The sequence below is a fragment of the Grammomys surdaster genome, unplaced genomic scaffold (assembly GCF_004785775.1).
Source record: "Grammomys surdaster isolate TR1022 unplaced genomic scaffold, NIH_TR_1.0 208, whole genome shotgun sequence".
NCBI lineage: Eukaryota > Metazoa > Chordata > Mammalia > Rodentia > Muridae > Grammomys > Grammomys surdaster.
Window position 1 is genome coordinate 8,002,963 of NW_021604653.1, and position 13,515 is coordinate 8,016,477.

Consider the following 13,515-nt stretch of genomic DNA (forward strand, 5'->3'; position numbering starts at 1 on the left):
TCATGCACCCTGATCCTATGCATCTCCATATCCACCTTCCACCCTTGCAAACCCTCCCCCCAAAGAAAACAAACCAAAAATCTCACCATAGAAGCTGTGGTCTGTCACTGTTTGTCACATAGTATACCCTTTTGCCCAAACAGCTTTACTTGTAAATGTTCATTGCAATGAGTCATTGGTCTGGTTTGAGGCAATTGCTTCTGCTACAGTGTCAATATTGGATCTTCTCTGGGACTCCTTTTGGATATCCTGTTGCTGCCCTGTGTCATGGAGATCCTGCAGCTTTGGATCTGCAGGACTGGCCCTTTCACAAGCCCCAGCAGTTCATAGATGGGGTAGAGGTTGAGATGGGACAACTCAAAGTCCTGGATCTGATCCTGGGTGGTAGCTGGTTCAGTCTGTCCCTTAGGTCAGCTCACTTACACCCATGCCACCAGGGTCAGCTCTGCAGTGCTGCACAGGGAAGGTGCAGCCAGGTTCTCCAAGTGCTGCAGCTGGTAAGGGGTGGGGCCAGCTTTGCTCAGGCCTCAGACATCAACATGGCCCTAGGTGGCAGCCCAGATCAGGGACTTTCACATAGCCTTTGGTGGTAACATAAGCCACTGACATCAATAGAGACCCCTGCTACTGGAGGGCCACAGACCCAGACATAGCCCTCAGTAGCATATGGACCAGGACATCACTGCCTCAGGTGGCAGTGCAGGCTACTCACATCAGGCTGTTTCTCACAACCTCTGTGTCTCCATTTTCACTTCTCTTCATAGTGCATGAACTGCTCAGCTTCTCGTTCTTTCTCATCTCTCCCTCACATAACTGCTCATCATAGCGGCACCTGCTTTTGCTGTGTCAGCAATGACATCTTCTTTTAAAGGATAGGATGATTAAATATCTGTCCAACTCAAAGATTCCAAAGAAAGTAAATTCCTGGCCAAAATTAAACACAGCACAGAAAAAACAATAATTCAACATAGTTCAGTTTCATGGTTGAACTGCCACCAGATAGGCCAGTGATGAGAAGCAAGCACAACAGGACATGTCGAGTCAGTAGTGACTCTGCATTCTGAAGATACTACTCTTCTTGGGCTAGGATGCAACTCTGAGAATAACAACCGCTTGCACAGTGGTCAGTTTTCTCAAAGGAAGAAAGCACAGGCTAATTGGCACTTGAGTTTGTTACTGGACCTATTGATGGACACTGTAACTCACCATTTTCCAAGGAACAAGAACAGCAAGTGCCTTTGAGTTTCTAGTCTTCAGAGCACCCAAGGCTTTTCTTCTTCTCTCATCTCTACACTACCTTCTTCCTCACTTCTTTCTCTCCGATCATACCCAACACTTAATTGCTTGCTTCTACTATATCCGGCTCAGCCAATATTTTTTTCTTTTATAGTGCTAGGAATCAAACCGTAGGTCTCATTCATGCTAACGAAGCATTCTGCTGCGGAACAGTAACTACCACCATGCTATCATGTATTTTATACCACTTAAAAATCTTTTTTGAATTTTAGATTTAATTTTATGTGTATGAGTGTTTTGCTCTGTATGTATATTTTTTCAAATGCATGCCTGTTGCCTGTGGAGTTCAGAAGTGGTCATTGGATTCCCTGTAACTAGAGTTGGTTAAACCACCATGTGAATGCTGAGAACTGAGCCCAGATCCTCTGCAAGAGCAACAACTGTTATTAACTACTGAATCACTCTCTAGCTCCAATGTCACTTACTTTTATTATTGTATAATTCTTTTATTTCATTTTCTTTTGAGACAGGGTCTTGCTGTGTGGCCCTGACTCACCTGGAATTCACTGTATACCAGACTGGCCTTGAATTATGGTTTTCTGTAATGGTTACTTTTAACTGTCAACTCAGTATAATCTAGAATCATCTGAGATTGTCTTTACTGTGGATATTCTATGACTAGATGCTTTAAGTTCCTGCTGTCTTAACTTCTTCACAACGATGGACTGTAGCCAGGAAATTTGAGCTAAAATAGGCCCCTTTTCCCTTAAGTACTCTCTGTTCAGGGTGTTTTATCATGGCCACAGAAAGACAACTAGGATATAGTCTTGCCTCTGTCTCTGTCTCTTGAGTGCTGGGAGAACCAGCATCACCACCATGGCTGTATGATATTACTTGTAGTTATTATGAAACAACTTATATTCTTAATTATATTTTGTGTGAAAAGTCTACTAGTTTTGCAAAAATTCTAGGACACGTACTTAGATCTGGTCTTGGATTATCTGATATCTAGGTATCATACAAGTAGTTTAAATATATACCAATATCAAAATTAAAACTGAATTCTGAACAGTTGCTATTTAATAAGCAGTATAGTATAGGGAGGCAACATAGTATAATAAAAATTTGGGGCTAAGGACATGGGTCAGTGGTAGAGTTAGTACTTGGGGTGGTAGGTTTAGTCCTCAGCTCTAGAAAAATATTACTAATATTTTTGTGGTGATATATGTCTATCATCCCATCATGTGGAATCTGAAGAAGGATTTTCAGTTCAAGGACTACAACAGTTCCAGTATAATATTGGCTACCCAAACAAGCAAACAAAACAGTACATGGGCCTTAGCACCTTTGCCCATTAGGCTATCTCACTGGCCTTATTTTTTTAAAAAAGGTTCAGTTTATGCTTTATTTCCACTTGTGTTTTATGAATGAATTTTAAAAAATAAGTTAAAAACACTGCTACAGGGCATATATGTGCATGTGTTGCATGTGTGTGCTGTGTGCGTGTGTCTGTATGTACATGAAGGCCAGAGGTAAATCTTGGGCACCTTCTTCATTCACTTTCCATTTCATATTTTGACACCTTATCAAAACCACTGTTTATCTTTTTGAAGTTTCTATTGTCTGTTATGAGGATCTATTCCTGGAGGTATTATTCATCCAGAAAGGTGATCCAAATCTATCTTCTGATAATGGCTGAAGGATTTTGGTCTTTTAAGAGCTATTATAATGTGCCATTGGGCTAAATGTGGAGGGAACTATCCCCTATATCCTGTTGGTCTTCAGAAGAGCACCTTATATAAATAGGTACCTTGGGCACCATCCAGGTTAGATGATTACATTTTTTAATGCAGAATCCTTTTAGTTTTCAGTGAAGATACACACATGCATATATGTGAACTGCATATGCATAATGGATCAGATTATAGTTACTGTAAGGAGTTCTAGCTTGGCTGTGGACCTTTTCAGTACATTAGCCTTTAATTACACTCATTAAGTCCTAGGTTCTAAGCAATATAGCTATGGTACTGTTGAAGCAGTAGTTCATGTAGTTTAGGGTCATGAAACTGCTTTCCAAAGAGTGCAGCTCTCTGCCTAAGACTATAGAGCTGCTGTTGAGTCTTCCCTACAGCCAGGTCTCAAACATCTCTCTTCCTTCTTAGCCTACCAACAAGGATCTTTGTTTAGTTAGGCAGTTATTGTTGTCTTAAAACTCTAGCAACAAATCTCAGTACATTAATAGAAATAGACTTTACCTGTAAAAATACAGTTTACCATAAAGTATCTATAGATGTATTTATTATCCCTTGAGCTATAGTGATTCTTCAAATGCCTTGTTCTTTTACTGGTCCTTATATGAAACAAAGGAAATTGAAGGGCTAGGAATACTAAGAGAGAGACTAAAACCACACATAAACTTTGGAATTGTTAAGTATACTATTTTTATCATTCACTGACTCAACTAATCAAATATTAATTAACTGCCTTTTAAAAACATCCTACGGAGAATTGTTAGTGAATGGCAAGTTTCTCCCTGAGCTGTTTTCTTTTTATTCTCATCTGGGCAATTTTTTGTTTGTTTGTTTTGTTTTGTTTTGTTTTTCTAGACAGGGTTTCTCTTTATAGCCCGGGTTGTCCTGGAACTCACTCTGTAGACCAGGCTGGCCTTGAACTCAGAAATCCGTCTGCCTCTGCCTCCCAAGTGCTGGGATTAAAGGCGTGCGCCACCACCACCCGGCTTCATCTGGGCAATTTTATCTGCTCTAGTTATCACTCTTTCAGTGGTAGCCTGTAAGGAATATGACCATTTTGCACATCGCCTGGCCTTATAGGCTTTCCTTTGAAATGTGGGTAGAAACCTGTGTGACCTTGAAATTCTTACAATCTGCATGCCCACTAAAACATTAATCTGCATGTCTGCAAAAACATTATGTGGACAAAGCCAAGGTTTTGCTGCCAGCATGAGTGGTAGCTGGACCATGGTTGAAGTAGACTCCTGTACCTGCTACTACTGGTTCACAGAAAATGCTTCTGTGGGTGGTCTTATGCAAGTAAGGTGTCAGGTTGCACTCTATACTCAAGGGAAAATCTTCCAGTGAGTTTTACTTTTAAATTCTTGGCCCTGGCATGGATGGTAGTCTCACTGATATCTAAGGTATTATCAAGGATCTTTCCTATTTTCCTGATATAAAAACTTGGCTTTTTTAATGACTCCCAGTTTCTTTAATAACTGAAGCCTATTGTCAGCAAGGTTAAGTACCCTACATAAATTTCTGGCCGTTTGTGTTTTTCCCAATCTTCCTATTTTGTTCTGTCCTATTTGTTTTTTTTTTTTTTTTAAAGGCTAGCAATGACTGTACTGTTCACTGACCATTCATAGCCTGAATGCTGGATTTCTATCAGATTAATACATTACCTTTAAATTCTGCTTCTTTCAGAGTATCAGGGCACAGACAAGATGCTAGGTTGTTTTTTGTTTGTTTGTTTTTGTTTTGTTTTGTTTTTTGCCGCACTATATCATGGATTGTCCTCTAGTCATATGGTTTCTTTTTCTCATCCAAAACCTCATGAACCTGGCCTTCATTGTCTATATTTCTGTTAGCCTTCTCCCACCTTTAAGTCCACCTTATATCATGCTTTGGCCTGTGCAGCTCTTACCATCATTTTCCCACAGTTCTTCCTAAATGAATCCCAGATGCTTTAGAACCCTATGGTTAGGCAGCCGCAGTATCTATCTCATGTCTTGACTTCCACTTTTCTGTTAGCTTTTCGTTGCTGTTACACCGAAATAGTGAAACAACTTACTGTGATTTCATGTTCTCTTGGATGTGTTAGGCAGAACGTCATAATGGGATCTGTAGTAGAATAAAGCTGCTTTCTTTGTGGAAACCAAGAAGGAGAAAGACAAGAAGGATCCAGGGCAATATGCAGCCCCTAGTCACCTTATTTATTCTACCTCCTCTAGTTTCCAGTCTCCCCAAATAGCATCCCCAACTGAGGATCAGCTCTTCCACGTATGAGCCTGTGGAGAATATTTTATATTTAAAACCATAAAATAAGCACACGTGTTTTCTGTCACTTGCTCTTGATGCCTTCATGACCTGTACACTTCAGCAAGAAGGCTGTTGGTATATGTGGTCCCTTGACTTTGTACTTTCAGAGCCATTAGTCAAAATAAAGGTCTTTTGGTTTAGACTTACCCAATCTGTTTTATTGTGGTGTTTATAACTGAACGTTAATGAAACAAGGGACGGACAGTTTATTTCTTTTTTCATTTGCATTTTTAAAATAATGAGCCCCACTTTTTTAGTGTGGCCACATTAGGAAGAAGGACAAAGAGATCCATTGAACACCCTGAGTCTAGTTTCTTCTTTCAAAGACTATTTATTTAATGTTTATTTAATATGTTTGAATGTTTTGCTTATATGTATTTATTTGCAGCATGATCATGTCGTGCCTATGAGGACCAGAAAGAGAGCATTAAATCCCCTGGAACTGGAGTTATAGGTGGTTGTGAGCCATCACGTGGGTGTAGGGGTCTGGACCTAGGCCCTGTGCAAGAGCAGCCAGTGAGTGCTCTTAACTGCTGAATCATCTCACTGGTCTCTCACTTGTGTTTTAAAAATCTTTCTCCTACCTACTCTTTTTTTCAAAGGTCATTGTTTTTGAAACTGAACTTCTCTTCTGGTCTGTAGTGTTTCCTATATTGTTCCTTTTAAATCAACAAATAGCACCATTAGGAATCCATTTGCTAATCCAGACATACAAACATGACATTCTTGATGTTTCATTTTTTTCCTCACTTACAGTCAGTTCCCTTTTTGCTAATCTACTATTTTGGAATTGGTCTATATGACTTTGTCATCTTTGATACTCTAATTTAGGTCACCAAAATACTTGCTATTAGTATAATATCTCTTAATTGAACTTTTTGTTTTTTAGATTTATTTATTTTTTGTTTTATGCATATGTTTTGTTGCATGTATGTGTGCATACACATACACACATGCATACATACATGTATGTGTGCATACACAGTGTGCATACCTGGTGCCCATAGAGGCTAGAAGAGGGGAAGGGCTCTGATCCTTCAAAACTGGAGTTATGCATGGGTGTAAGTCATCATTTGAGTCTTAGAAACTGAACTCAGGTCCTTTGCAAAAACAACAAAGGCATTTAGGCATCTTTCCAGTACTTTCTGTTTTTATTATCAACATCTCCATTTCACCACACAGAGACATATGGCAACTTTTGTTTCACATTTTAAAAACATTGAAACAGATGGCTGTAAGCTAATGTAAACAGGCAGTTTTTGTGGAAATTTACAAGCCTGAGTAGTCATAGACCTTGTAAATAGGTAGCCTTGACAGACAATACCAACTTAGATAAGGACAAGTGAGTCATAGGCAGAGTCATAGTGACTTGTCCCCTGAACCTTCACCCAGCCGATACCCGGTTCTGAAGATATCTGTATTCCCCCGAATACCCACGCTCCAGTGTCATTCCCTTCCCCACATCCTGCCTTTCTGTGTGAATGAATTACGATTTGAGAAAAAATAAATTATTTAAAAAAAAAATAAACACAGCCATAGCAAACACACACACAAAAAAAACTTTAATGTGTTTTAATCAGTTTATTATTTGCATTTAAACTGAAGGTATAGCAAGAAATGAATATATTCTATCTTGTTCAAAAGAGAAGAATGTATTAGACTAACCTCCTTAGTAGCTTCTTTTAAAATTAATTCATTTCACTTTATGTGTATACATGTTCTGACTGCATGTATGTCTGTAGACACTTGTGTGCCTCCTGTCCAGGAAGGTGGGAGGAGAGCATCAAATCCCTTTGAACTAGAATTACAGATGGTTGTGAGCTACTATGTGGGTGCTGGAAATGGAACCTGAGTCCTCTGCAATAGCAACAAATTCTCTTAACCCCTGAACCATCTCTCCAGCCCCACCTCAGTAGCTTTTAAGAAGTAATGCTTAGTCTTTTCCCTGGATTAATTTAATCAGAATGGGGAAAGGGTAGAGAAACTTTCAGCAGTACTTAATTATGTTTTAATGCTGGTAACTAAAAGGGAATGAGCACTGTTTGAGGCACATTCTTCCTGTCATTGATTGTCAGTCTTGACACAGTTTTGACCACCAAGACATGATATGTAGTCTTTTTGTGTGGTAACTTTACAAGTGTGTTTGTTCTCTTGAACATTATCAGGTATGTGTGAGTGTGAATCTTGGAGTTGCTGATAATGCTGCTGAAGGCCCACAAATACAGCCAGCACTCTAATGCAGATGAGGCAGAAGGGAGGGAACCTAGTTCTTGACTGTTCCTCATTGCTTGATTTAGCTCTACCTTTATACTTTATATTATGAAAAAAAAAAAGTCCTCTCAACTTGAAGATCTGACTTTATTTGGAGTCTTTTCAGATTACCATAGCCAGCAAGAGGACATTTTAGTGGTAAAATATACCACTCCTGTGTTTTTCTAGTGAACATACTCGGTGTGTTGAAGCGAGTTTCTTCAATATTGGGTTTTATATTGGTTTTATATTGCTGTTTAGGTATCTGAAGTAGTTGATATAGTTACCAATTTTTGCTTAATATTTACAAATTTAGGCTGGGGAGATGGCTCAGTTGGGTATAAAGAATACAAGTATGAGGGCCTAAAATTAGATCCTCAGTACTCATATAAAAAGCTAGCACACCTATCTGTAACTTCATGCTGGGGTATGGAAACAGGAGGATCCTAGGAACTTTCTCTTCATCCATTTTATCCTAAATGGTGAGCACCAGGTTTAATGATATAGAGAGGGGACAGGAACGGTGGCTCAGTGGGTAGAGGTATTTGCCAACAATCTTGACTTCTGAGTTCAATCACTGGAACTCACATGGTGGAAGGAGAACTGATTCCTGAAAATTGAACTCCCACATATGTGCTATGGTGTGACATGTGCACTTGTGTAGACACAAGTAGACAAATGTGAAAATAATGTAAAAAAATATGGAGCACAGTAGAGGAGATATCTGCTATCAACCTGACATCCGCACGCATACACAGATGAGTATTTCTGTATGTACACACAATTTTTTCACTGTTTCTCAACAGTTTGTGTAATTTTACAGTTTTGTAATTAAATAAATATTTTAAAAATTTTTTATTGGATATTTTATTTACATTTCAAATATTATCCCCTTTCCAGGTCTCCCTTCCGGAACCCCCTATCCCATCCCTCCACCCCCTGCCTCTCCACCACTCATCCACCCACTCCCGCCTTCCTGCCCTGGCATTCCCCTACATTGGGGCATCAAACTCCCTCAGGCCCAAGGGCCGCTCCTCCCACTTATATCCAACAAGGCCATCCTCTGCCACATATGTGGCTGGAGCCGTGGATCCTTCCATGTGTACTCTTTTGTTGGTGGCCCTTTCCCCTAAATAAATATTTTTATCTTACTCACTGAATTTCATTTCATGGCATGTCACTGCCATACCTCAGTTTAATTTCTATTATTATTAATGAACTGGTTAATTATTTTTGTTTTATCTGTTAGCTTTACTCATTATTTAGTAAATTATTCAGTCATGTCTTTTGTGCCATATTTAGTAGCCATATTTAGTGGAACATGGGAAGAATAATGTCTACATTATTGAATTGGTAAAGTTAAAGTGAGACATTTTCTAAAATTCTATAATTACAGAGTTATATTCTGACAAATCAAAGGCCTTTCTCAAATATCTGCAAAGTTTTCCCTATCTTCTGCCTTTAATGGCTTTTACACAAAACTGTATTTAAACTGTAGTCAACTTTCTAATTGTGTTTCAACAGAGAACAAAAGCATAGAGAGATAGAGTTAACATATATACATACACACACAGAGACATAAGTTATTGTGGCAACAATATAAAATAACAAAAATATCATGATAATAGTCTATAGAATGCATTTTCAATCAAAAGTTTCTTTCATATTTATTAATTTCTCTGTGAACCATACCAAGTCATTGGTATAAAAACAGTGGCCATTGTAGTTTTAAAAAAAGACAAAAATGTATGCAAGGTGAAAAAGCTTAAAGCAGCTGGGCAGTGGTGGTGCACGCCTTTAATCCCAGCACTTGGGAGGCAGAGGCAGGCGGATTTCTGAGTTTGAGGCCTTCCTGGTCTACAGAGTGAGTTCTTAGACAGCCAGGGCTATACAGAGAAACCCTGTCTCGGATCCCCTCCCCATCCCCCCAAAAAAGCATAGAGCATCAGGTATGGTGGTGCACACCTTTAATCCTGGCAGGAGGCAGAGGTAGGTGAATCTCTGTGAGTTTAAGACCAGCTAGGACTACTTAGTGAGAGCCTGTCTCAAAAAGGAGAAAACAAAACAAAAAGGAAAAAACAAAACAAACAAACGAAAAAACAAAGCATAAGACACAGCCATTAAAGATGCTTTTATATTATTTTTCTTCCAGAAACACGATCAGGGGCAAGTTCTGTTGGATATAGTCTTCAAGCATCTTGATTTGACTGAGCAAGACTATTTTGGTTTACAGTTGGCTGATGATTCCACAGATAACCCAGTAAGTTTAAGCAGTTGTCTTTCATTTCTTTGTAATTTTTTCTCTGTGTCCATTATATAAAGCCCTTTTTGATTCAATGAGTTTTAATATTTTTAATTGAATAATTAGACTCAAGTCCTTTGCCTGTTGTACTTTTCTTGGTGTTTTAAGGTATATGAGTCCATTCCTGTTAGTTATTTATAGCTATGAGTCAACCTATAGGTATAGTACTAGTTTCATTGTATCTCAGACACCTAAAAAGTAAGACTAAGGCCTATTGCTCTAGAGAGAGAATACCATGCATGAAGGATAAGTTACCTTTATATTAGTGGTTCTCACCTGTGGGTAGTGGCCCCTTTGGCAAATCTAGCTCCCAAAATATTTACATTATAATTGTAACAGTAGCAAAATTATAGTTATGAAGTAGCAATGAAAATAATTTTATGGTTTGGGGTCACAACCTGTATTAAAGGGTCTCAACATTGGGAAGGTTGAAAACCATGGCTTTAGGTCTATATAAGTATACTAAAATGACATTTTGTGTTCTTTGAATATATTTATAATTTTAATTATATTATTTGAATAACTTATAAGAATTTTTTTTATAAAGACCCTTCTCACATGAGATACTCCACTTCAGAGCTGCACAAATCCTCAGTTTTAAGCTCCTCGGTTTCCACCAACTCTTTAGTATTCCCATTTGTGGTTCTTAGAACCATGAGGTCAGAGAAATAGAAAAAAAGATACGGTATATCATAGATATGCTTACTTTGACAATTAAGCATTATAAACTGCACTAAAGAAATACACTTATGCCGGGGCAGTGGTGGCACACACCTTTAATCCCAGCACTTGGGAGGCAGAGGCATGCGGATTTCTGAGTTCAAGGCCAGCCTGGTCTACAGAGTGAGTTCCAGGACAACCAGGACTATACAGAGAAACCCTGTCTTGAAAAACAAACAAACAAAATAAAAAATAAAAATGTTTAAAAAAAAAAGAAATACACTTATGAACCTAGATGAAGGATATGCTAACATCTTAGCTGCATTCTTTGCAATTTTATGTGGTTAGAGTGTGATAGAATTGACAAAAATATGCTATCATTTTGATTAATATAATAAAATTCTGATTTTTGTTTTTTAATTTCTCTATTTCAAACACAAAGTATTGCTTATGTAGCCCATACTGGCCTCAAACTCAGTTCGTAACCTATCAGTGTTGAAATTATAGGTGTGTGCTACCACACCTGGTCAAGAGGAGTGTATTTTGAAAGAAACATTTTATACTGTTTAGAAAATTGTAGATTGAAGACAAGGTTCTGGTAACCAGTGTTTTAATAGTCTGTTTATTGGCTTGGAGGGATGGCTCAGCTAGCTTCCTCTTCTTGCAGAGGACTTGTGTTTATTTTCCAGCACCTATATGACAGCTTGCAGCCCCTGTAACTCTAGTTCTATGGGTCTAATGGCCTCTTCTGACCTCTGTGAGCTCTGACACACATGGTATACATAGACTTATGTGGGCAAACATACATATGTATAAATTAAGTAACTTCCAAATTCCATTTATAAGCCTGTTTTAATAGAATGGTTATAGAATTTTAAATCCTCTTAAAAGAGAGGCACTGGAAAATTTTCAGTGTAACACTCATATTTTTAGGAGTCATTATTTGAATCCAAGGAGGTAAGTCCTGAGTTACTTCTGACATTAATAAAACTAAAAACTTGGTCCTTTTAATTCCCTTGCTCATTTTTTTTTTTAAACACAGAACCGTTATTCCTATCACAGAACTTTATATTTAAATATTCCAAAAGACCTATCTAAATTTAAGGAAGTGTTTTAGGAGTTCAGTCCTTATAGTGTCCCACTATTAATTGGTGTGTGTGTGGCTCGCACGTGCACATGTTGCATGTATATGAATGTGTGGGTGTGAAGGACAGAACAGGAAGTGGGATGTCTTCCTCTAGGTATTCTCTACCTTGTTTTAAGAGAGGATTTCTCACTGAACTGGAAGCTTACTGTTTTGGTGAGGGTGGCTTACCAGCAAGCTTTCACGTTTACCTGTCTCCATCCCTAATGACTGGGGTTATAGGCAGAAACAGCCATGCCTAGTTTTTATGTGGGTTATAAGGGTTCAAATTCAGGTCTTCATGCTTGTACAGTAAGAATTCTTACCCATTGAGCCATCTCCCCAGCCCTCCTGATTGTCACAGTGAAATTATCTTAAGGCTTTTGAGGATAATTAATATATTAAAAGAAATGGATTCCATTCTTTAAAGAAAAAGGAAAAGGAATATTTATGAAGCATCTATTGTATATTTATTAATAACTGTTTTGCATATAATTCTTACTATATATAAAAGTATCATTGTGTTTTTAAATGAAAAATAAATGCTTCAAAAGTATAAAAATTTAATGAAAAATTGATTAGTTAAATAACCAAGAAACCTAGATAAGTCCATTCTAACAAAGCTTATGCTTTCTTTTCAGCTACAGTTTGCTCAAGAGATAATAGGCCTAGTGGATGGCTCAGCAGCTAAATGTACTTGGCATGTAAGCCTGCTGAACTGAGTTTCATTCTTGGAACCTCTGTGAAAGGTTGAAGAGAAAACTGACTCACAGCACTGCCCTCTGACCTCCAAATGCATGCTGTGGTGTGCATTCACCCCATACACAGTTAAAGAGAAAAATGATGATAAACATGTACGTTTTAAGGGGAGGCAGGAACATGAAATGAGATTGTCATCACTGATCAAAGGAATACAGAAAAACTAAAAATTCCCATCTGTTTTTAGTTTTAAATCTAAAATATGTGTGTTGTATGTACTATGTATATGTGTATATTATATATATAAATTACACATATACACTAGTTTTTGAAGATAGAAGTTATTCTTACCTTTGGCAAATAGGTATTGAAATTTAATTGAATTTATTAAAAAATGAAAAAGACATCTTTTATTTTTGTTTTACAGAAAATACAAAACCTTATCTTACTCTCTTTATCATCTTTCTTGCTTACATACAGATAAGCTTTGGGTTTTGAAGTTTGTAACCTTAAACATTTACCACAGTTTTAGCATTTCTCATAATATATTTGGTTTGGTTGGCTGATTTGTTTTGTTCTTTTGTCTTGTGTTTTTTCTCTTTGTCTTTTGAACAGGGTATCATCATGTAGACCATGCTTACTTAGAACCCTCAATCTTGTCTCAGTTTCTACTGCTGGGTTATAGGTGTGCTCTACCACTGATTTAATATAATGTACAATAATAATCTGTACTAAGTATATTTTATTGAGAAAGCAATGAATTATATAATATTCATTATCTATAATTTTAAAAGTAGTTAAGATTCATTTATCATCATGCTATTAAGGCTTTAAGTTTATTATTCTTGTGCATTTCCCTATTTTTGTTTCTTTTCTACATTGAATGACAATGTCTGTCAGTAGGACAGAGATTAGATTATAGATAACTGTTAGCTTGATTTTCCTTCAGGTTCTCCTGACAGTTTGCATTGTGGACATACTTTGTTGGTTCCTCTCTAACTTTGTGATTTTCAAACTTTGGATTACATGAAAATTATGTAGGAGGAGATATAGGACAGGTCACAAAGAAGAAGATGGTCATTATTTTTACCAATTTGTGATTTGGCATAAGTGGCTAAAATACTTGCTTGTATTTCAAATGTTAGTGTTCTGTTTTCTTTTGAAAGATATGTTTCTTTTGTCATACTTCAGAC

At 37.5% G+C, this 13,515-nt stretch overlaps 1 protein-coding gene across 1 annotated transcript in view; it reads left to right on the forward strand.

Annotated features, from left to right (window-relative positions):
* Positions 1-13,515, forward strand: part of Ptpn4 (protein tyrosine phosphatase non-receptor type 4) — a 154,064-nt gene that overhangs the window by 35,555 nt on the left and 104,994 nt on the right. The window contains exon 3 of the mRNA XM_028771480.1: positions 9,691-9,798. Within this exon, the coding sequence (XP_028627313.1) occupies positions 9,691-9,798 (108 nt within the window). The remainder of the gene's footprint in view (positions 1-9,690; positions 9,799-13,515) is intronic.